Source organism: Atractosteus spatula, chromosome 2 (genome assembly GCF_055471065.1).
Source record: "Atractosteus spatula isolate fAtrSpa1 chromosome 2, fAtrSpa1.hap1, whole genome shotgun sequence".
NCBI lineage: Eukaryota > Metazoa > Chordata > Actinopteri > Semionotiformes > Lepisosteidae > Atractosteus > Atractosteus spatula.
The window spans coordinates 73,986,561-74,012,510 of record NC_142707.1 but is presented as its reverse complement, the minus strand read 5'-3'; the positions used below and the strand labels follow the sequence as shown (position 1 = coordinate 74,012,510).

The following is a 25,950-nucleotide window of genomic DNA, read 5'->3' as shown; positions in this document are numbered from 1 at the left end:
CCCCCAGCCTGGGTGGCTGAGATCCCTGTTATACACATGGGCATATTTGTTACACTTGCATATGATCATTACCATGTATGTTTACCATGACACACTTTGATAATAACTATGCTTTCAACCAATCAGATATCAATAAGTTGCTGTGTGAACTAGGCCCCTTTTGGAATACAGACACTATAGAATACAGCAGTACCCATTCCAATAATCTTTGGGCTGCACTTGAAGTCAGCATGGGGAATGTTCAGGAATTACACCCCCAGGCTAAATCATCAAATTTAGTCATACCTGTCAAAAATTCTGGCTTTGGGAAATTATTCTCTGGCAGGTGTATAGTATCTAACAATAATTCTATATAAACACAAAACAGGATGTCTTTGTCAAAAATATTCAGAAATCTGAGTTAAAAAAAACAATTGTCATTATTTATTCACAGTTTAATTAAAGACTTTATGAACATTTTTGTTAAGCATAGTTAGAAATTATGGTGCAAGATAGACAATGCATTAGAACAACCTGACATTTGGTAAATCATTCATGTTTTGCACAATAACATTAAGATTCTTGCGTCATGTAATATTTTTTTAAGGCCTGTGCTCTGTCCACAAGATAAATAGAAGAAAATCTCTGTTTAAAGAACCCTTTTACAGTATAAACTATATGTTGCATAATTTAAGTAAACTAGTAAATTATTATATGATTACAGTTATCTGACATAATTAAATCACCTATGGTTATTATTTTTAATAACTAAAGGGTAGTTTTCAGATTTTATATTTGATGCTAACATGTTCATATTCTATCATCATCTACATTGTTGTGCTTTTACCATGTTTTGTTAAATATAAGTTAAAATATAATTACTACATTATTATAATTATGACTATAATTATAATTGACATTAAATGGTTTTGTATTTTTTTACATAAACTAGATTAATAGTTATAGTTTTGTTTAAGAAATAAATAAAAAGAACAATTTTAGACATTATATAATTGTTAATACACTGAATTACCCATTCTAAGACTTCAACACAAAAGTATATTACAATGACTCAAACTATGCACAATGATTTTTATATGTATTGCAATTTACACAAAATTCAGTTAAAATATATATTTGTTGTATGAACTGCTGGGTTTATAATAAACATAGCAATCACACAGCGATGCATTAATTTAATGTTAAATGCATTATAGAGAGGATTGATTGTTTATGGATTTTGCAATGCAACGTCTAACTAGTTCTGTTAGAGGCAACTATAAACAAAAATATTTCTTATTATTCCAATAGCTTCTTGTCAGGTCTTTGTCAGGACCTTTAGAGACTTGTTATACAAAACAGGTTTCTCAAACAGCATCTACCTTCTGTACTAAGCCCAGAGGAAAGAGGCATTACATCATTTGGCATGTTTGTGTTTTTTGACACATCTGATTATCATGAAGCCAGTGAGAGTTAAAGCAGACAAATGAGCACAGGTGTTAATAGTGCCCTCTGGTCAAACATTACGTGTGCTTGGCAGCAGTAAACAGCATGATTATGAAGGTGTGTGAGCAGCTGTCTCTCCAATTAATGATGCAAAATCCCTTAGATATTTATTGATGAGTTGTTGGAAAACAGTAAATGGTGTTCCACAAAAACAAATAGGGCACAAAGGAATAGTCAGTTAACAAACTGCACCTATTAATATTATAATCAGGCTGATGGCTTTACTGTGCAACCATAAAACATGAATAATTATTTGAACTAGAATTTATCTCTTAAAGAATAAAAGACAATATACCAGTTGTCATTCCTTAAGTTGAAAGTTCCAGTTTGAAAATAATTTACTAACAGCACATACAGTATGTATGGAACACAGATTTTTTTTCTTTAAGTGTTGCACATGTCAGAAATTGTCTGTGAAATACTGTACATGACTTAAAAGGGAACTGATACTAAACAGACTTTTTCATATAGACTGACGCTGTCCAGAAGCACAGTGAATTATAAGCAATACACTATCAAATTATACCAGTACAATTTTTATTCTGCTTGCAAATTTTTCTGTCCTCTCACCCTGCTCTCTGTATTATATGAGCTATTTATTTCAATTTCATTTGCATCTGAATCACATCCTGTGCTTGTACAGTAGGTGTTTAGGGATGTCAGTAAACACTGTGTAAAATTGGATTATTGTAATATCTAGAAAAATGTATGTATGGTTTGTTACATCATAGCAGATATCATGCAATTTTACAGTTTGAAATATTTTTTCAGAAAACTTTAACCAATTTGCTGACAGTACCTTAACATGATATAGCCTAGTCTTATACTTAAAATCGACTTTAAATTTGTTTTGCAAATCCTTAAGTAATAAAACTACCCAACCATTTAAATATATTTTAAATATCTTCCACTCAACAATCCTAATTAGAGTTACAGGGGTGCAAATGTATTATTTTTATTGCTATTGCTATTGTTATAATCTCAGCAAGCTATGGGCACAAGGCAGGGTACACCCTGGTTAGCCATGCACACACTCAAATCAGGCCCAGTTTTCCCAGAAGTCAATTGCATGGAGTGCATGGAGGAAACCCATGCTATCATGGGGAAAACATTCAAACTCCAAGCAGACAGCATTTCAAGTCCAAAATTGAACCCAAAGCCCAGTGTTGCTGAGTGCGCCCGCCTCGAGACGCGTCCCACCATGCACCACTGCACCCCACTGCGCACGGCTCTGTGCGCAAGGCAGGATGGGAGGATAACTCAGTTATCATCATCATTATTATTACTGTTTTTCTTTCACTTACTTTACTAGATATTCTAGACACAGTATGTAAAGAGCTAGTGTAATTAAATCAGGCAGGATTTAGATGATTGTATTTTAGGATTTGAAGCCACAATTTAATCAGTAGTTAGAATTCAGGAATCATAATCAGATCATTTTAGATTCATGTCATATTTACTGATTGTTAATGTATTTTTTAAAAAAAACATATTTTTACCATTTTCCTTCAGTCACCCATATTATATAAATGTATTTCCTGATATTTAACCAGCAGTAGATCAGCATCACGCCAAAGGTCATACCTTTTACGGTACAGTATATACAGTACACATAACACTGTTATTCTCTCCACTCCTGCAAGTAATTAAGGCTTACAAAAACAATGAACTTTTTATACAATGTATTATGTATGATAAAAAATACTGCCCAGAATAAAACCTTGTTTGGAGAAAGACCAAAATGTCTTAAGTTTCAGTAGCTGCACAGAATGTTAATACACTATATATAGCTACAGCATGTACAGTTACAACAGTATGGGACAAATGTGAATGAACTTGTGCTACAGCTATAATTCATATAATACAACACTAACAGAGGGGGAACAAGGGGTGTGAACTGCCTCTTCCCAATGCCTAATATCAAGGTGATGATAATCTGATACACTTTAAGTTCCAGGCTCTATAAAGTTCTTTATAATATAATTAGCTGATGAAGTGATGCATTTCTCTTAACTAATAACACTGAAATCTTCCTGGAACCTGGCATGTCTCAGTGGGATAGATATCTGTTCTGGGGCAAACTGAGGATATCCTGGCCAACTAGTCTAACACTGGTCTTGTTCAGCCAGTGCTGCTCTACTGCTTGGAATATGCCAATTACAGTCGTCTAATGACATACAGGAACACAGGCTTGAGCTGTTCACAGTGCTCAGCCTGTGCTGCAAGTGAATGTTCTTTGTGACTGACATACTAAGAAACCCTGACATTTTTTTTCATTTTACCAAGATCGAGACTACATACAATAATTTGGTCCTTTTATTTATTTGCTTTGCAGTCAGGGCACTAACCACACAGCAGCTTGCAGCCAGTCTACAGGCCCTGAGAAAATGTGATCCAATACCATAAGAAGCATTTGTTAAACCAACAAGTTTTTCTCTTGCAATTCAAACCCATTTCAATTACAGCAGTACATTTTGAAATATGCTACCAAATTACCAGGGATGAATATTAATTTTAATTGTGTTTCAGCCTCAGGAATTCCTCAGGCAGCACCACACACTTTACATAGCATCACCTGGGTAGATATAATGTTAGTAGGCCAGAGGTCTGTTGGTTTTCCAGCTAAAATGGACCTATGCGATTTGCCACTTTGAAGGTCTTTAAAAATAACTAAGAAATAACTCTATTACTGTTAGGTGCCTGGAGCCTGGCAGTTTTGTCAGAGAGAGATTTCCCACTCATGCAGTTTGTGCTATCTCTTCTGTCATATGCTACCATACATGTATCTTCCAGTTCCTTGGTGCCTGCACGCTTCCTGTAATGCAAGTGAGATGTGTGCTTATAGATGGATACTGAAGACCTTGGAGTGTGTCAGCTCACAGATGGCTCCTTTTTGCAAATGTGCAAGTTTGACTAAATAGCCTAAATTAGCTAAATAATTAGAAGACCAAAAACTTTCCAACTTTGTCATGTATGACCAGAAAACCTTTTGCAACATGTTTGCAGATTCATTTAGGGGCTTTGCTGCAAACCCCATGCACGATTTCTTTTCAGTTCCATGCAGCCACCCTTTCTGGAATGAACAAGATATTGATGATTCTTGGACATTTTTTCTCATCTCAGCCACTGAACTCTATAATACTGAATAAGGCTCCATAGCTGAAACATAGTTTCTTTTCTTTTCAGCATGGAATGAACCTTTACCTGTTTGCGGCATATGCCTGTTAACACAGCTCCCTACTCGAACCACTTTCCTCCTTGCCTATCTGCTCAGTTTGGAGGAACAGTCTGATCTAAGCAGTGTATGGATGACGTCCACTTCTTAATAATCAAGTTCACTATTCTGAATAAGATAGCAAGGGTCTATATTAGTCTTCATGGTTGAATTTTGCTAAAAACATAACTATCCTATGAGAGACCCTCAGAGATATACTGTATGTACTGTATTTATTCTGAAATCATGTCAGCCCCTTTTATTGAATACAGAGAGGCCACCCCACTAATTGTGTGGGCCGTTAAGGTTATTCTTTGCACCATCAAGCATGGTGGTGACCGCATTATGTTACGGGATGACTTCTCACCAACAGGAACTACAAGGATTAACAGGAAAATGGATGGAGAAACAGGCAGATCTTGGAGGAAAACCTGTTTCAGTGTGTTAAAAACCTAAAACCTAAAAACTCACCTTTCAGCAAGACAATGAGCCAAAGTACTGTACAAGGCCAAGGCTATACCAGAGTGGTTTAAGAATAAGAAAGCGGCCCAGTCAAACTAACTACTGTAACATCAGACTGAAAATCTGATTTTAGACTTGAATATTTCTGTCCATCAGTGATCCCCAATCAACAAGACAGTACAAAGACAAATAAATAAGAAGTGAATCATCCCAGAGTGAAGCTAGTTTGTTTGTCTCTTCCTCTTTCTGTTTTGCAAACACCTGAGGAAAAGGAGCACATTTTTTATACAGAGGACAGTGCAAAGCACAGTGGTCAGATATCAGAATCATAAAAATGACAGCAGCATCCTCGACCATGGTTGATAACTTGACTGATGTCCCGTCATAGACATCATTGGAAGAGGGTAAATACTTTTGCAAGTATTTTACCTTCTAGAATTTCATGTTTTATATGTGAAGGGAAGAGAAGATTTCTTGCATTCTGTGTTCTACAGCATGAAAGGTGTGCAGGAGGCCTGGCTTTATTTTTCATTTTCAATGTTACTGTATTTCTGTGTCTTTCAATCTCCATCCATTGTCTATTTTCATCCCGATAAATATCTTCAAGAGCATGAAGAACATTAATTTATTTCATATAGACTTTAAGGCCTGATTTATATTTAGGCACTTGTTAGATATTCACGTGGGTAGTTGCATCAGCATGCGTAGGCTGCAAAGAAACAAGTAATATGCTGAAAAGAGAAGAACACCTGAAGAAGGCTCCATGGCCAAAACGTTGTGTTTTCTTTCTTCTCTTTTCAGCATGGAATAAACCTATTACTTGTTAGATATTACAGGTTGCACTTTTGTCCATACATACACAATTAACTTAGATTTGTTTTTCATCCTGCACACATTTTATACATTTTAGAAGTATCCAGTATAGGTTACGTTCAGGTTTAATATTGCATGTTCATTATTCTTAATGGGGTTATTCTCTGTTCTCCCTTGGAGCTCCTATTTGATGACAACTCTAATCTGCATACTGTACGTTCTAGCAGCAAGATCCAATTGGCTGATCTTATAGTAGCTAAACCAAAATGTGTTTTTCGTTGCGTTGTGAGCCTCCACATTTCCTGTCAACCTTTCAGTCCTGGTCTATCATTTAAATGGAACTCTCTGCTGCCCAGGTCTGAGGTGCTGTTGGGGACAGGGGCTGCTTTGAGTGCTGATGCTCATGTAGTCAAGGCCTTGCAGTGTGGGGCTTGTGCTGCAGCTCTCTAACTTTATTTTATCCATCTACTGTTTATGGGGAGATGGGAGGGTGTGGGAAGATGGGGTAGAAGAATGTATTATTTTGTGTTTTCTTTTAAGTTGAAAAATGACTGTTCCTAAAAAACAGGTTATTAATCAAAATCATTTTGTCAGAATTATTGTAGTGCTGTTGTGATGAAAGTGTGGTTCCTTGTCCTTAAATAAAAACCCTTTATATAGTGCAATCTTGTATCAAATACAATGCAATTTACAGTATGTGACCATAAGTCATTCTTTGAAAATCATTCAAATTAATGCTGGCCTCTTTTTTGTTCTTTATTTTACATGCTTATTTGCTTCTAAATACAATGCATTTTAAAGACATTATGTATAATATTTGTATTAATCAAAATATTAAAGAAAATAATTTTATGTTTACACAAATACTAATATTTATGTATTCTGCACGTAAATTAAAAAACAATAGTTATGTTAGTGTTGTAGAGTATTGTGACATACTGTACAATATTTTATTTGGAGTCACGCTTAATCATTGTATTTAATAAAACTGTTGTTAGTACAATATGCATACTGTACAGTATGATTAGTACAGGAAAGCACTAATGGGTTAATAAACATTAATTTTTTTCTTATGAAAATAAGACTTGTCTAACAACCATATATAGCTGTCATACTTTAAATATTCAGTGCACCACCTGATGGTTTTACTGAGTAGTGCAATCCTGCATCATATTATTTGAAAAATTAAAAAAAGTGAGACACGTGCTGGGTCATGCAGATGTGCTGTGGTATAATGCCTGATGCCTCATACATTTTAAATGGCTGCATCTATACATAAGATAAGATCACTTTATCGGCCATATACAATTTTTTGTGTTAGGAATTGTCTTTTTGCATACCCCAGCTTGCTCTCCATGAGACACACAGACAGGGAGAGAAGCTTGGGGTCAGAGCGCAGGGTCAGCCATTTATACGGCGCCCCAGGAGCAGTTGGGGTTAAGGGCCTTGCTCAGGGGTCCAACAGAGTAGGATTCCTCTGCCAGCTGTGGGATATGAACTGGCAACTTTCTAGCCACAGGCGTAGATCCTGAGCCACAGAGCCACTGCTCCTAACACAGATCTTACATTTAGAAGGACTACCCATGTGTTAAAGCTATGTTTTGGTTTCTCTAGGTTTTGAGTTGTAACAGAAGCTAAAATAAGAGAAGCTATATTTAAGATATAACTACCTTAACATCTGTTTCAACATTTATAACTTTATCATCTTGTATCTTATCTCTTATCTTATCTTGTACCATAGCTACCAGTATATCCAAGAGGCATTAAAGTATAAGGAGAGTCATTTTGGAATCGTATTGTTACATCTGTAGGTAAGGTAAGGAACTCTAAGACTCTTGATGAAATGTCTAAGACCTGGCAGTGTAAACATTTCCAGCTTCAAAGCAAAGGGGATGTTTGTTGAGATGTAGAGAGTCCAGATTCAGTGATAAAAGCAATCATACTGTACAGTTCACCCTAGTTAATTGTGTTCTGGGCAAATTATGTGTGAGTCATGAATAAGTGTGAATCAACAGTCCAGAAAGACCCCATATAAGAAGATGAAGGACAAGACAGAGGAGAAAGACACACAAAACCACAATAAAGAGATCCTTTGGGAGAGGGCTGTGTTCAGGATCACCCGGAATGATCAGATTGAAGTGTTTGAATCTTGTAAAGAGAGCTTGCTATTCTGTAGTTTTTTTAGGGAAACCTGATTGCCTGAGTGAAGAATCACTCAGTTAAAAACAGCATCATCTGATTAGTAGGCACATTTTAGAATATTGAAGATGAGAGAGATTTAACCATAGATTGTATCCTACTTAGTTTAGAATACAGCTTATCTCTTCTTTCGGCTTCTTTAGGCATTTCTTTAGAGTCAAATACTTGGTAGATTTTTTTCTGGATGGTTAGAACATTAGGCCTCTGGGATGTACATTGTAAATTTGTGCATGGGGTAACATGCATGTTGTATGTTTATGTTATGTGTAGTTTAGTTTGTATAGTCATTTTTAATAAATATTTGTTTAACCAAGTGTAAATCTAAATTATTACTCTTTTCACTATAATTGTGCCAGAGATCAAAGACTTCACATCCCTCTAACTATACCAACTGCTCAGGGATATTCTTGGCAAAATCCTTACAAAGTTATTCATTTTACTTATTGATTAATGCGCTCAGTCAATTTTCTGATACTTGCAATTTTTGTAACCCCCCTATTTGGAACACTATGAGTTAGAAGATTGGGTGTCTGGACCTCCAGTCCCACAGTGTTGATACAGTATTGATTTAGTTCTGTATTACTAAAAGTCAATTTAGAATTTGTCAAGAGATACAAGTACGCATTTTATGATTGAAATTGCAAAGAAATGATTGAGATTGACCTCACCCAGCAGATTAGGTTTGAGACATCAAGTCCACAGATTAACCAGAGCACCATGACACTAAGAGATGAAAAACTGATGAAGAATTAAGGCAAAGCTGGGTGGAGTAGCTGAGATGATGATCACCAATGGATGCCCTTACCAACAGGCTAGCAATCCAGGTCATTAATGTATAAAGAAATTAGGAATGTGTTTCTATTTTGTATTTTGCTTTGACATACAGTACTTGATAAAAAATAATTAATATGGATAGTCTGGTGTACCATTAACATACGTGATACATATGAAAACACTTGTGGCATCATGAAAGACAGAACACTGACTTCTGAAGCTCTGCATTTCCCTATGCTTTGTCGATTACAGTATACCTGCCATAAAAGCAGACACTAGTTTACCTACTATTTAACAAACATTATTTATATATAACCATACATATATTTATATATAAATATATAATATTTTATTTATATATATATACAGCATATTACAGTATCACTCCAGTGTGCTCTGAGAAAGCTTAAAACAAAATGGATGACTTATGGTTGATCAGAGAACTCAGTCACAATGGGTTGCAATGGTTGGAGCTCTGGACTTTTTTAGTTTTGAAAAAGTGTTGTTAATAAGATTATGACGTACAGTGATGCACTTGATAACTGAGGCTTTTGATACGTTTTTTTAGTTGTTTAGAATAATAATAAAAGCTTGTTCACTAGATTAATTATAATTATTTGTATTGTAATTCTGTAATTTATTATCAAATTCTGAAAAATAAAAACAAAAGTCTTAGGGAATGTAAGCAAAATAATCAATAAAGCTTTTTAGGGATGCATGGCATATGTATGTTTACAGTTAATATGAGTTTTATATTAATCTATATATAAAGTTAACAAGGTTACATGTTTCTAAATGACTTAATTTTATAATCATGAATATTATTCCGTGTTACATTAGAACATGTAAATATATAGTTTGGTTTACTTAAACATACATAAGGAAAGCCAATAATTCTTTATGTTAGTTGAAGACTGATTATGTTTCCATTTTCCCTTTATCATAAATCAAATTAGGCCATAAACTACTGTTTTAAAAGTAACATCATTCTGGCAGTGACTATTTACTTTTTTACTTGTGTAGGAGTGTCTAGAGATTAACCAGCACCATCTAATGGATGTAAAAACAGGTGAAAGCCGCACATGGATGTAAAAACTTTGTAAAAACAGGTGAAAGCCGCACAGCTCTTGAATTGACCAATATAGTGCTACAGCATATGAGATTTCCAGCATCCTCTCATAGAAACACAGACTTCTGAAAGGTCACAATAAAGAAGAAGAGACAATATGTCTTTCCATCATTTATGTGGTGCACACAGCCAGAATATGTCAAAACAATTTAAACCTCATCTGTAATCAACTAATAAGACATCTATATCTTGAACTACGATTTGAATAAATAGACCTTTAGCATTGTTCTTTAACCAGATTGTCTCGGTTAATATTAAACATATGATGACATTATAATTTTGTGCCTAAACTAATGCAATCAAAATCTGTCAACAGAATACCTTACAGTTTCTGAAACAAAGGAACATTTATAATTATGGATGAAAAAGTGACCTGTGGGAAATCACGAGGTCACACCATTCAAGTCATTCACACTTCAAATCGATGTGGGTGTAACCTGTTACTCAAGGTTTTGAGATAAATATTTGAGTCAAAAACATTAATAAACGCATGGCACGCATTCTTGTATATCAACCATATTGATTCGTGTTTTCAATGTATTAAAATTATATAATCTATAAAAATAAAAAAGATAGATTTCTTAGGATAGTGTTGCAAAAAGGTAGGTAGAATTATGAATATATGTTTGACAAATTGGTAACATTTGAGCTTATATATAGTATTGTACACAGTGAACAGAAATATTTTAATTTAGTCTGAAATATATTGTATATTTTATTTAAGTACAGCTTAAAATGTATGTCACTTCTGTATGTTCCAAATATATCCCATGCACCTAAAATGCTAGGAAATGACATTTTAAGCGAAATGTAAGCAATGTCTTATCTTCTGTTTTAGCAACACCACTTGCTGGACAACTTCATCATGAATTCTACAGCGGAGTTTGAAGAAATGCAGTATTGTTTTCAGTATCTAGAAGGATCTTGTCCCAAAGCACATAGGACAGCAGTTATTAAAGTTGCTATGTACATATTTATGGTTGGAACAATGTTAGCTACCGTGAGTGGAAATTTAATGGTCATTATTTCAATTGCTCACTTCAAACAGCTTCATTCTCCAACTAATTTTCTTACTCTATCGTTAGGATGTGCTGACTGTCTTTTAGGAGCTCTTGTAATGCCATACAGCATGGTAAGATCTGTGGAAACCTGCTGGTACTTTGGGGATTTGTTTTGTAAAATCCATTCAAGTCTTGACATGACAATTTCCGTAGCATCTATTTTGCATTTGACTTTCATTGCTGTTGATAGATATGTCGCCATATGTGATCCTTTACTTTATAGAAGCAAGATCACCACATTCGTTGTAGCCATTTTTATTGGCATCAGTTGGATTTATTCACTGGGGTTTGGCTTTGGAGTGGTGTTTTCTAAAGTAAATTTAACAGGCATTGAGGAATTTGTCATTTTAAACTCTTGTGTGGGTACATGTTTCTTAATTTTTAACAAACACTGGGGAGTGCTGGCGGCATTACTAGCATTTTTAATACCTGGAACAGTGATGATTTCTCTTTATGTGAAAATTTTTATGGTTGCTAGTAGGCATGTGAGAGTGCTAAATGATACATCAGGGAAAATAGGTGCTCATAATAATCATAAACGAAAGATAGCAGAAAACAGGGAAAGGAAGGCTGCAAAAACATTGGGTATTGTAATGGGTGTTTTCCTCATTTGCTGGTTGCCATTTTTTATGGCTACGATTATTGATCCTTTCATTGGTTTTTCAACTCCTGTCATTCTTTTTGATGCTCTTGTATGGTTTGGCTACTTTAATTCTACATGCAATCCTGTAATTTATGGATTTTTTTACCCCTGGTTTCAAAAAGCATTCAAAATAATTATAACAGGGAAGGTCTTTTGTTATAACTCTTCATCAACACATCTCTTTACAGACAAGCATTAATATATAATACCAGGGTGGCCCATAGCACACTAGTGCAGTTTTTGCAAGCTTTTTTAAAATCATTTCAAAATGTTTGTTTTAGTTATTTCTGAAGAGTTGGTGTTGGTTATGTTAGCTTCACAAAACTCTTAACCATACTATAAAAATCTTATAAAGGTAAATTGTGTGGATTTATATTTTCATGTAAAAATGTTTTGCCAATTAAGAAAAACAGTACATTCTTTTGTGGTTTTGCTACATTGTGTCTTCACATTTTGAAGAAAAATTAACCTAAATTATTTATCAAGTTCCCTATACTGTATATTCTGGCTCAGGTAGCGATATTTGCTATACTTAGCTCTATTAACCTTTTGTTAACAGTTCAACTGGGTTACTCAGGTGTGTTCACCAAAGTGTGCCATTATCATGTATGGGAAACATTAATTAATATTTTAAATCAATTAATCAATCAAAGTTTATTTATCAAATGCACAACAATACAGCATGCAGCAGTAGTTGTTGGCAATGAAATGTCTTTTCTACGAGCTCACCAGGGTGGGAGGGTTGGGCATAAAAATCACAAAATGAAAGTTACAAAATAAGGATACATAATGATAGATAATAATGCAATAGACATTGAATTTGATAAACTCAGGCAAAACTCAATCAGCTTTTACTCAGTTAATTGCCAGCTGAAGGAGTCTAAATTATGTCTAAATTCTATGTCAATGAGAGACAGTTAAATTCTCAAATAATAAGTTAAAATGCTTTTTATTTTAACAATATGTCTGATTATCATAGTAAATCAATAAATTGACCAATATACTGTATTAATCAAATACTTGGATTCTAAAATTGGTAAGGAACACATTTTTTTTAGACTAATTTACAGTATGTGTCTAAATCTCAAAAGTGTGTTGAACACTGTGTGGTCTAAAGATATACAGCTTATGAATTCATAAATATGTACAGTACCAAATAGTGGCTAGACGAAGTGCCCAGTTCCTTTGCTTTAAAGATAGGATTTTTCTTTCACATAGTCTTCAGGGAGAAGTCAGTCATAACTGTACAGCTGGGAATTCCAATTTTTAAAATGTAATTGTTTCCTACTGTATATAACAATATATAGTACGATAAAAAAACAACAACTCTGGAAAATTCTGACAATCAAGAAGATACTTAATAACAGCCCACAGTCTGTCAGTTGAAATAATATTCTTCACATCAGTTCATGAAGCGACTTGATTATTTTCTTGTGGTTCTGTACTTGAAATGAGTGTATTTAAAGTACTGAGACTCACCTGTGGATTTCAAAGATGTTTAAGTGTAACCAATAAGATTTTTACTTTTACACTTTTGTGGGGTTAATGTAAATGTAAGAAATGTAAAGTACAGGTCTAGCCTGGTCATACCACCAGCAGTACTCAGTGTCACGTAATGTAATTTATTGTTTTTAGTATTAAAGCAATATTTTTTTACCACTCCAAATTGGAAATGACCATTTCTAATCAACATGTGTTACATGTGCTGTCAGTTCCCTTCCTTCTTATTCACTTATTTTGCACCAACATGAGCATCTACAGTAGGTGAGGATGTAGGTGAGGATATACAGTATGCAGTGCTCATCACTAACACCTAAAACCCACAGGTCCTGGGTAAGCCATACTGTACATTATGCTGTTGATGGGTATACCAAGGATAACCTGACTGATTTGCTCAGCCAGTCAGTGGTATGCTTTTACCTGAGCAGTCCTTGTCATGACTGGCAAATCATTCCCTAGAGTTAGATTTGTTGTCCGCACAGATGCATTCACTGGTTAAATCACTTGAGAGGCTCCATAATATTTGTTATTTTAAGTACTTTTGCAAGTGACCAGCTGTGTAATGTGGACAATGAAAAATCAAACTTTTCTAGCAGGAAGTAGTGTTTGCTTGTTTCCATAAATCTAAAGACAAAGCACTTTCCCATGTCAGCATTTAATTAAAATAAGAACAACAGAATGTTTTTTTCTTTCTGTCAATGCCCATCAAATCTAATATTTAGGCTGTAAAAGTAAACTTGTAATTAGTGGACAGTTTCCTGCATAAAATCGCGTCCAGAAATCTATTGGCAAGTTTATTTTTTTCTATGTATTATTAAGTCCTGTGACATCTGTTTAATAATTTACTTTAATTCAAGAATTTTGTTTGAGTCTTCTAATTAAACTTTTAAAGAAGCCAGTGACTGCTAGGAATGTTCAACTCTCTTTTCATTCTATGAATGACATAAAGTAAGAAACGTTACCTTTGTTTACTTGTTGGTAATCAAGGTTGGTATAGACTCACACAGGCAAATACCAATGTCAGTACTGAAAACACCGTGTATGACCTAAACTAAATAGTCCTTAGTCCTCCCCACAAAAAAAACAACACATACCATTACACCCTGCCAATGTTTGTGTTAGACTTTTGGCCAATGACCTACCACAGTATATAACAAACATCAAAGTTAAGTTGTCAATGTCTTTGCACAGCAGCAACATATCTCAGTGATACCATCTACAGTAAATAGCAAACGTAATTATACTTGTAGTGGCTCACTACAAATAATCACTTTGTATTATAATATATATTATTATTGTAATATTATACAGTACTGTATGAAATAATATACAGTACAATTCAGCAAACTGATGAATGAACTGAATGAGTAAACTTCGATTTCTCAATAAGGCAGTGTGTTGTATGCACATGACTGCCCTGTTGTAGGTCTTCTTGTATTTTCTGGTTTCACATTATAATAATACTCTACATGCCAATTGATTATACAGTATATTAAGATCATCATACTGTCACTGAACAATTATTTGTGTGGAACCTATAGAAGACAATAAAAGCAAAAGCAAACAGTGCAGAACACTAGGGCAAATATTTTGAGAGCCACAAAAGAGAACACAGACAAGAGCACTTTTTACAAAAGAGAAGAAAAGGCATCCAACATGTTCTGAATTGTATAGTTTATCACCTCCCAGCACCATCATCCCTACATTGAGGTAAAAGATTTGGGGGAATCGATCCCTCCTCACTTCTTTAAAAAACTCTGGCCTTGTATATAATATTTCTGCAAAATTAGGAATACATGGTTACGTAGCTTCTGGCAAAAACTGGCCCTAGAGTGAGTGTGAGTGTGTGTTTGTGTCTCTGTGTGCCCTGTGATGGACTAGTGTCCTGTCCACAGTGTATCCTACCTTGCACACATTGCATTACAAGATGAAGCAGTTAGAAAATGGATGAATGAACTTGTATTATGTTTTAAGAAAAGTAATAGTACCTTGGCTCAGCTTTTCACAGAATTATAACTTCTCACTATAGCCTCTCACTGACAAAACTGATAGCGTCCAAATAAAACACAAATGCAGTAACAGAAAGGTAAGGCCATTCAAACATAATGAAAGTCATAAACAGGACAAATCTGTTCTTAAAACTGATTAACCTTTTTTTAAATTTAAATTGCATCTCTTAAGAACTCAGTCTATTACCTGGTAAAATTCTTTACTTTAAGGACAAGGCTCAACACACTTGAAGTCTGTCAGGCCTGTAAATGCACCAACCCATGGTTTAGTTGACTTTGTCATTTAAACTACAGAAATAGCCTGACCTTCTTAGCATAAGAATTGATCTCTTAGCATGGCCATTCACCTCTTCTGATTAAATTACTAGAGCATTTTTTATAAGGTTTTATCCTATTTACTGTATACCTCATTTTCAAGGAAGGGCAGAGGTTTAGCATACAGTATGTGGCTTGCTTTATCTTCACATCTTACCTTTGTATGTATTTGAATTATCACTTGGCTATGCAGTAATCCATATATAATCCTATATATGTATCCTTAATAGCCCTAAGGTGCATAAGACTTGGAACATGACAGTATATCACAACTGGTTTTATGTAGAGGAAAATGCAGTTAGCCAGTTGGCATCCTTATAGTGTCCCAAAGTGTTTAGTAGCCTGGCATTACTTAATTTAAGTCATTGTAGTTGGCTTTTTAATTGAGAGTTTTTAAGGCATAGAGGAGGCTTTATTTAAAATATTTAGGATTTTTTTTTGTCCTGTCCCAAGGAAGCTGTCACAATCGTAAGCCCCTCCTCTTAAGGGCGCTCCAGCTCTTTCTTGTTTGTCTCGATTCTTTGCACCTGCCTCCTGTTCCAACCCCTCCCTACAAAAGCCCTACCATTCCAGGCTCAGCTTTGGATGATGAACGCCCAGAAGCCCGCCTACCAGCGAGTCCAGGAGAGGCTTGAAGGGCATAGGCTTCGCAGCGGCGTCCTGACCATCTGGATCCAGGGCTTGGAGTGCCTGGCCCTGTTACCCCTTTTATTCCCCCAACCCTTCGCCGGATCCCTCTCCGGTTTTTAACTCCTGCCTTGTCTGTCATGGATGGATTACCCGGCTTTGGACTTTTGCTCACTCTAGATTACCCTACGGACTGCCTTTGGACTTGTTTGCCTTGGCCACGCCCCACCCCCCACCCCCCCTAGCACCAGCGCACCATCGACACGCCCCCCTGTTCTTCTTCCAGCCCTGATACTAGTCTTTTTCCCCATGTTAGTTTCACTCCCTTCTGGATTCTGCCGTCTGCATAGGGTCCTGAAAAACGCTTTGACAGAAGCCCATTCATTGCAAACTGAAACTACATACAAACATACAGCACATACAAGAAAAGATGCCTTGTTCATGGATTGTAAAACCAGGCACTTGCACTATTGTTGTGACGTCCTCTGTCCTTTCCGACATGCGTGACAGAATGCTGAGCCATTTTCGACCCCGCAAGCGGCATCTTTTGTTTTTTCCGCAGCTTTTTTTCTTTTTCTCTGGGCTTTTCTTTTCCAGTTCTTCTATTCTAATCGTGGGATGCTTCTCCTGACTTCCTTGTCTGTGAGCAGGTCAGTCTGAGTCATGCCATTCTGACATACAATCCTGAATACCTGGCTTTCCTCAGGTTGTCTCTCCTGGCATCCGTGATTGAATGCTGAGCTGGCTCTCCCATCCTTATTGCTGGATATCACTCCGGTCTTCCGCGTCTGTGAGCGGGTCCTGTACCTGGCTTTCCTCGGGTAGATCACTCCGATATCAGTGATAGAATGCTGAGCTTTTTTCCTCTCCCTTTCTAATCGCTGGATATCACTCCGGTCATCCATGTCTGTGAGCGGGTCCTGTGCCTGGCTTTCCTCAGGTTGTCCACTCCGATATCAGCGTTAGTTTGGTGAGCTTTTTGCCGTTCCTCCATTCTCTTCGCTGGATATCTCTCCGGACATCCATGCCTGTGAGCGGAATACGGTCTGGCTTTCCTCGGGTTGCCCACTCCAATATCAGTGTTAGAATGTGAACGTGCCTATTGCCTAGTCTGCGGTATTTTTCCCTGGGTTTTTTGTTTTTATTCTTGTTTTTGCCTGGCGTTTTGATTTTCCACTTCCTGGTTTCCCCTTCTATTTGGTCCCCCTGACCCCTGTGTCTCGGAACTTTTGTACCTATCTGTGTTTTGTTGTTTGTCACCCTGGTCTCCCAGGTTTTTGTTTGTTGTGGTTTGTGCTTGTGTACTTGTCTTTTTGTTTTAAGTCTCCGGAGCTCTACTCGACCCCCCCTTTCTCTACCCAATAAAGGTTTATACCCTGGAGGAGGGGGCAGCTCTCAGCTGTGGACTCCCAGAGGTTTCATTTCAGTTAAATTTTTCCTCCCCCCAGTGCTGTGCAGCTCATTTATTTGTATGGGCGTCAGGAGCCGCCCATTAAGGGGGGGGGGGTACTGTCACGCCCTCTGCAGCCAGAGGGCGCTCCTTCTCTGTCTTGTCTGTTGTTTCCGGTGCTTTGCTGTCCTTCCGGTGTTTCTCTTTCTCTGGGGCTATATATTTCTGGGTCTTTCATTTGCCTTCACTCAGCACTGACGTTCGGATGTCCTGAAACCTGCCTAGCACCAGGTCACCCCACGTCCGCTACCTGAGGGCATAGGTTTCTATACGGCATTTCCTGAACAGCTGAGCCCGGTCTTGCAGCTACGCATAGGGTCTTTTCGCTCTCCTGTCATTCCACGGTTCGTCCTTTCCAACATCCGTGACAATTGTGTCCAGACACATGCCTGATTGTATTCTTTAATACAAAATTTTCTGGTAAAATCTATTTCATTAACACAATTCCAAACTCACACTGTGCTTGCAGTATAATCCCCATGTCATGTAAATAAAATGACTGACTGTGTATAAGGACTACTGTGATATGTGGCTGATATGTGACACTTAAAGTGTTCTCTCCTCCTATTAATTGTGAAAGCTGAAAAACAAATGTGATAACTAACTTTACTGTATGAAATGATAGCTAAAGTGTGATTTATAACTCAATAACTGTTCAACAGCAAAAATCAAAACAAAAAAAATATCTCACATAAAGTGAAAGCATGTTAATTTTAACCAGTCCTTTTATAATGAATATTAAACTATACAATATTTAAATTATGCCTGTAAGTTCTTATCGTTTACTGTAAATTTCTGAGATTATCCAGCATTATCTGATATACATTTTCATTTGCATATTAGATTACATTGATTAAAAAACAAGACACATTTTTTTTTTAGCATGATCAATACAATGTGCCAAGAGTTTTAACATAACTGCAGCTCTCTTGCAAAAACATGGCAACTTAAAGGTTACGAAAATAAAGGGCACTGTTTTTTTCTTTGTAAAAGTATCAGTTAATAAATAAATTGAATGGAATACAAAGTATTATATTTCATTTTACATCTTAAAGCACCATGAAGTGTATTGCAACTGAAGTCAAACAATAGGTGTATGATATCTTTCTTTCCTATACATTATATGGTCCCAAAACTCAGGAATCTGGGCTTATGCAACTCTATCTGCAACTGGATACTGGATTTCCTGAAGGACAGACCTCAGGAGGTAAAAATTGGCAACAATATCTCTATAGCAATCCTAAACACTGGAGCCCCACAAGGCTGCTGTCTCAGTTCTAGGCTATACTCCTTGCCACCTACAGCAGTAACCACATCATTAAAATGTAGATGACACCACTATTATTGGGCTGATCAACAACAACGAGTCCACATACAGGAGTGAGGTGGAGCATCTTACAAGATGGTGCCTTGACAACAATCTGGTCAACAAGGCAAAAGAACTCATTGAGGACTTCAGGAGACCAAGAGAGAGTCTTGCCCCAATTAGAATCAATGGCACAGCAGTGGAAACTGTCAGCTGCTTCAGGTTCCTTGGCCTGCAGATCTCCAGCAATTTGGCTTGGACTCACAACACTGTAGCCTGTCTGAAAAAGGCACAACAGCACTTGCACTTTCTGCAGTGCTTAAAGAAATGCAGTTTGGGGAAGCAGCTACTTATTAACTTTTTACCGCAGCACCATAAAAAGTGTCCTCACTAGTGGCATCACTGTGTGGTACAGCAGTACTACCATGGGTGACAGAGATGCACTAGAAAGGGTTGTGGTTACGGCACAGGGGATCATAGGATGTGATTTACCATCAATCAGTGAGATCTACACCATCCACTGTCTCAATAAAGCCCAATCCATCCCAACCAGCAAACTGTTCTCCTCCCTATCCTCTAGCAAGTGGTACCGCACTGTTAAAGAAAGGACCACTAGACTCAAGACCAGCTTCTATCCCACTGCAGTACACATCCTCAACAGTTAACTGCTGTCCCTCAATACACATCTATACTGTGCACTTTTTGCATGGCCTACCATGATTTTTTTGTCTCACTACTACCTGTACATATTTATTGTTCCACAACGTTTTAACATAGTCTACCATAGTCTTTTTTCTCTCTCAGTCTACTACATATTTATTTATTTTACCACAATATATTTATTGTTCCTGTTGTCTACATTGTGTAGTGTTGTCTGTTGTACTGTGTATGTCCTGAGAGATCAGCGTGATTAGGAATTCCAATGTATGTGTACATATGGCAATAAACTACTGTTCCCTACTACTGTCCTATAGTAAAGAGATTGGGAAAGATGTGGCTTTTGGGAGGCATGAAGCAAACACCTGTCAAATACTTCACACTTCATATCACTGTGGGTGTAACCTATTACCAGAGATTAGGGAATAAATGTTTGATTGTCAAATCCCATCTTAATAAATCCAAGCTGCATACAAACACTGTATGCAACATACAGTATGAACATCTGGTATAATGATGTATATCTAGTTTAAACTGTGAAGTCTATAAGAGAACTTGTGATATAGAATATAAGTTTTATTTTTTATTATTTTAGTATAAGGGTGGCAACAAGGTAGGTTAAACTATACATGTATACTGTATTACAACAGACAATTTTATTCTGAAGGAAATAAAATGTAAACTACAGAGTAGAAAATCTAAGATTTAAACTGGCATAAAATGTTCTGAGGATTATGTTCTTTAATTAGGTACTGTATACATGAATATTTTCAGGTTTCTATGTAATACTGAAATACCATGACTAAAATATTATAAGCAGAGCTATGAATATACTTTACAGAAAGAAATAGCTACCCCAAATATAATAATAGCTTTTATTATATTTCATGTAAAATGGATTTAAAGTTAGATTTGTGTTGTCACATTTCTTTTGTATTTCATTAATTTGCTGGTAATGACAAATATATATTTTTTTACGGATAATAATTACTAGCTCAACTTTAAATATATCAGCAAATCTATACAGTAAAGAAAATAATTGGTCATGTTCAAAGTTTATTAGTAAAAGCAGAAAATAAATTCGCAATAAATATGGAATAATAAAGAAGAACAAGAAGCAAAGAAAACAATGGAATTTTGAATCTCTAATTGCATGGAATTAGAAACAGGAACTAATAGGACATGATTTTGAGGACATTTGGAACAATATTCCAATGTCAATCATAAACAATATTACAGGCATCATTAAGAACAGAGTGCAAGCAGACAGAAAATAAAAGTTAAAACATAAGCATACAGACTATTAAGTCATTTTAGATACATCGATTATACGGTGAAATGCATACATTTACCAGAACATTAGTGCAATTCATTACCTACCTACAGTAACCTGTTGCTATTTATTTTATTCTTTCTTGAATGTATTCTTTCTTAGCTGCTGCAAATATTTGATTTAGCTTCATCCAAAGTCTCGAACTTTGTCATAAAAGCTTCTGTATGACCTCTTGAAAATTTCCTCCTAACTTTCCTGTGTGTAGCTATAAACTACTGGTCATGAGATACTTGTCTTAAATCTTCAAGTTCTTCTGCTACTTACTTTATCATTGTATTGTTTCAACCATAATAAATAGATAATATTCATTTTATCTGATGCAATAATAATTATTATATTATTTATAAGAATTGTATTAAGTGTTTTTGTGTGTGTTTGTGAAAAGTTACAACACTGGATTATCTCAGCGCAACCAATAAAATGTTATGTGAACCTGGGGCATTTAAATTTAAATTATTTTAAATACATCTTGTTTGTGTGTGTTCAAGGAACTAACTAACTTCAAGCACATCACGTATTGGGGAGTTTCAACATGAATTCAACAGAAGTCATTGAAGAGATGCAGTACTGTTTTCAACACCTGAAAGGATCATGTCCAAAAGTACGCAGGCTTGCAGTTATTAAAGTTGCTATGTACGTGTTTATGGCTGGAACAATATTTGTGGCAGTATGTGGAAATTTTATGGTGATTATTTCCATTTCACATTTCAAACAACTTCATTCTCCATCTAATTTCCTTATCCTTTCTTTAGGATGTGTTGATTGCTTGCTAGGATCACTTATTATGCCTTACAGCATGATAAGATCTGTAGAAAGCTGCTGGTATTTTGGAGAAATATTTTGTGCAATACATTCCAGTCTTGATATGATGATGTCAATAGCATCTATTTTGCATCTTGGTTTCATTGCTGCTGATCGATATTTTGCAATATGTGATCCTCTAAGGTATAGAAATAAAGTGACCATGTTTAATATAACTATTTTTATTGTTATAAGCTGGCTTTTTTCTTTTGCATTTGGTTTTGGGGTGGTGCTCTCCAAGGTTAATTTAGCAGGCATTGAGGAGTTTGTTGTTTCAAGCACTTGTGTTGGCACATGTATTGTAATTCTTAATAAAGAGTGGGGGATGCTGTCTGCATCAGTAGCATTCATTATTCCAGGAACAGTGATGATATCGCTTTACATAAAGATATTTTTTGTTGCTAGAAGGCATGCCAGAGTCATAAATGCAGCAGCTCCAGTTGATGATAAAAGCAGCATAGCTGATAAAAGGGAAAAAAAAGCTGCAAAGACATTAGGTATCGTAATGGGAGTTTTCCTCCTCTGTTGGTTACCATTTTTTATTACTATTATTATTGATCCTTTCATTGATTTTTCTACACCTGTAATTGTATTTGATACCCTCATGTGGTTAGGCTACTTTAACTCCGCCTGCAATCCCATGATTTATGGATTTTTTTATCCCTGGTTTCAGAAAGCCTTTAAAATAATTGTAACAGGGAAGATTTTCTGTGTTGGTTCTTCATCAATAAATCTCTTCACAGACAAATATTAATGCAAAATGCTATGATGTCATACAGTGTTTCCATGCTGAGTTACAGTAGTTCACATACTGTTTCCCAAAGCTACACGCTATTTTAATCATGACAGTAAAGATTATTACAAAATGCATAGTAGCAAATATCACCATAGTAGATGATACTATGATACTATATGATAAACAAGACTATACTGACTAAACAAGACCATATATGACTTTTTATTTTTATTTTTATTGGCATTGTTTGGCTTTATTCCCTGCTGTTTGGTTTCGGATTGGTATTCTTTAAAGGAAGGTTAGCAAGCACTGATGAGCTTATCATTTCCAACTCTTGTGTGGGCTCATGTTTTATACAGTTTGATAAACATTGGGCAGTTCTGGTACCATTACTAGTATTTTTTCTTCCAGCAGTAGTGATGATTTCTCTTTATGTGAAGATTTTAATTGTTGCCAGTAGGCAGGCAAAAGTAATAAAAGAAATAACAGGGACAGTTGTTTCTCAGAATGGCAATAAAAACAAAATAAAAGCAAACAGGGAGAGGAAAGCTGTAAAAACTCTGAGTATTATAATGGGAATATATCTGCTCTGTTATGTGCCATTTTCTGTTACTACTGTTACTGATTTGTTCTTGATTTTTTCTCCGCCTGTGGTTATATTTGATACTCTTATATGGTTGGGCTACTTCAATTCTACATGCAATCCCATAATTTATGCATTTTTTTATCCTTGGTTTCAGAAGGCATTCAAAATAATTATAACAGGGAATGTCTTTCATTTTGGTTCTTCATCCATAAATCTCTTTTCAGATAAATACAGTCATACAGTGTTTCCATGCTGAGTTACAGTAGTTCACATACTGTTTCCCAAAGCTACACGCTATTTTAATCATGACAGTAAAGATTATTACAAAATGCATAGTAGCAAATATCACCATAGTAGATGATACTATGATACTATATGATAAACAAGACTATACTGACTAAACAAGACCATATATGACTTCACAGTGCTGAATAAAGACATTCTATTTACAGGAGCCTGTAACGAAGCAAAAGATTTTCTTGGCTGTTTTGAAGTTCTAGTGACCAGGTTTAATTTGTCAAGACATTTGATCTAACTTTCATGGTAAATTATGTGCAAACTCATAAAAGAGCATGGAAAGAAATCATGCATAAAGTTCAGTAATATTCTATAATATAATAATATTACAGTATATGTACAACACATACTGGACAATGTTAATTAAATATGTAAATAGGGTAACTGGACAAACATATTTTATGTTAATTAGGCATACTTTATTTTATATTACTACTTTTGATTCCTACAATAACCTTTTAGGGAAAATTATTCATGGAATCTTTTGAAATGTTATATTGAGGAAAAGTTATTTAAAAACTTAAAAAACTGCAGAACAACTTTAAAGTGTAATTTAAGTATAAGAATAAGTTATATCCTCCTAACGAATAGCTTGTCCAGAAAATATTAAAATGTTTTTATTTTAATAAATTATAATTTATTTTTTATTATAATAAATGGGTATTAGTTATTTTATATTAATTGAGAACATGGATTTCCTCACTTGTAACAATTATAATCAATAAAAGTAATAATAATCCTCCACTTTTTTGGCAAAAACCTGTATGAGTTTGTTTCTCTTTAATGCTTTGTGAACTGAAGTGTTTCTGTTCTCCACCTTTCAGACTTAACAGTAACACATGATACTTATTGTTGCTCACACTGAAGCACAGATCTGTTTTTACTAATGTAGTCTACCTCTAGTTTAAACTATTGTTTGATGAAAACATTTTTATGTTCGTGAACAACATTTCTGTCAGACTTCCATTATTTAAATGCATGAATATAATAAATATATTACAAAACTTTATTTTATGTATATTTTATTTACAAAAAATCTAGAATTTAATAAGGAAGTGAATGATAAAACGTATTGTATCACAAAATAAAAAAAATACATTGTTCTCAATAGAATGAAAATTAAATGAGGAATGAAATCAAATGTTATTAAAAAGTTTTTAAATAGTTAAAATCAATGAAGTGACCAAAGATAATCTAACAATTAACTGGCAAAATCCTGCAATCAATCTTAATTTCTATAAATGTGTACAATATATATACTGCAATGCCATCCAGAATACGACTACCAGGGGGTGGAGCTTCTCTTTAGAGAGGGGCCATTACTAGATGACCACATCTGAAGGAACTATAATACAAGAAGCAGCTGTGGGCATTCAGAAAACACCAGACCAGGAGTGAGACAGTACCTCCCATATTTATACTGTATGTTGCCTTTGTCAGCAATTCACCAGGCACGTACTGGTAGAAGAGTTGGTCGAGTGAAGTGAGGGAGGTGCCTGTGTGTAGTTTTGTTTGTGTCCACATACTGTAGCAAGCTGATGCACGTCAGTGAGAGTGGCCAGGCTGAAGCTTGAGAGCAGGAGAGCAGGTCTGTGGTGTTTATATCTGTGGAACAGCAGTACCTGCGGTGCTGCACCATGAGCGGTGGAGCAGAGTGGTGGCTCTGTGGCTCAGGATCTGTGCCTGTGGCTGGAAGGTTGCTGATTCAAATCCAGCGGCCTGCAGAGGAATCCTACTCCATTGGGCAAGGCCCTTAACTCCACCTGCTCCAGGGGCACCATATGAATAGGTGACCCTGTGCTCTGACCCCAAGCTTCTCTCCATGCCTGTGTGTCTCATGGAGAGCAAGTTGGGGTATGTGAAAAGACAAATCCCTAATGCAAGAAATTGTATATGGTTAATAAAGTGATCTTATCTTATTTCTTAATACATGTGTAAGAGTTGAGTGAAATTGCGAGGTCTGGATGTGGGAAAGGCATGGCAGATGCTGTAATGTGAGAGGAAAAAGATGGTGAGGTTTGGTTGAAAGAAATGTGCCAAAAGCTGTTGGAAATGAGTGAGAGGTGCACCACCGGCTGCACGTGCACAGCCAGGGGTGGGAGGTGGGGGCACTGGAAGTGACTTGTTGTGAGAAATATGAGTTATGTTTTGTAAGTCTATGGTGCAAGGTAGAGGTGCCAGAGATATTGTGGACAGTGTAGTATCCAGCACAGTGAAGTACTGTAAGGTGAAAACATCAGTACTGGAGGCACACACAAAGTCCAAGGATTGTCTGGCGGCAAATGGTTAGCAGTCATCACTCAGAGAGAGAGACAGCATAAAGTGGAAGTCTCCAGGTGTAGCAGGATTAGGATTAATCTCAATGAATGCATGGAAGACCTTATGTGGACAAGTGTGTACAAGTCAGGAGCAGGAGAAGCTTAGAGTGAGAGAAGGAGTTCCAGGAGTAATCCAAGAGGGATCTTGAGTGGACTCCCTGTGTGTGGTGCATAAGAGCAGGGAAGCTTCTAAACATAGTCATCGAGTTGTAGGAAAGACTCAAAATGACTAGTA

At 35.9% G+C, this 25,950-nt stretch overlaps 2 protein-coding genes across 3 annotated transcripts; both read left to right on the top strand.

Moving 5' to 3' along the window:
- The first annotated feature begins 10,968 nt into the window (after positions 1 to 10,968).
- LOC148840269 (trace amine-associated receptor 4-like) lies at positions 10,969 to 11,979 on the top strand. The gene has a single exon (XM_088906406.1). It carries the CDS (start codon positions 10,969 to 10,971, stop codon positions 11,977 to 11,979), a length of 1,011 nt encoding a protein of 336 aa, XP_088762532.1.
- A 4,774-nt stretch (positions 11,980 to 16,753) lies between these two features.
- Positions 16,754 to 22,532, top strand: LOC148840268 (trace amine-associated receptor 4-like). 2 transcript variants are annotated; one of them, XM_088907614.1, is made up of 2 exons: positions 16,754 to 16,768; positions 21,537 to 22,532. In XM_088907614.1, the coding sequence occupies exon 2, from the start codon at positions 21,537 to 21,539 to the stop codon at positions 22,530 to 22,532; it is 996 nt and encodes a 331-aa protein (XP_088763740.1). In that variant the 5' UTR covers positions 16,754 to 16,768. The 2 variants fall into 2 exon arrangements, with proteins under 2 accessions (XP_088763740.1, XP_088763732.1); XM_088907606.1 differs by lacking the exon at positions 16,754 to 16,768 and having other exon boundaries at positions 21,510 to 22,532.
- The last annotated feature ends 3,418 nt before the right edge of the window (positions 22,533 to 25,950 follow it).

What these genes read in the sequence shown, in the direction of transcription:
- LOC148840269 (XM_088906406.1), top strand. Translation starts at nt 10,969, where the DNA reads ATGCAGTATTGTTTTCAGTATCTAGAAGGATCTTGTCCCAAAGCACAT.
- LOC148840268 (XM_088907606.1), top strand. Translation starts at nt 21,510, where the DNA reads ATGAATTCAACAGAAGTCATTGAAGAGATGCAGTACTGTTTTCAACAC.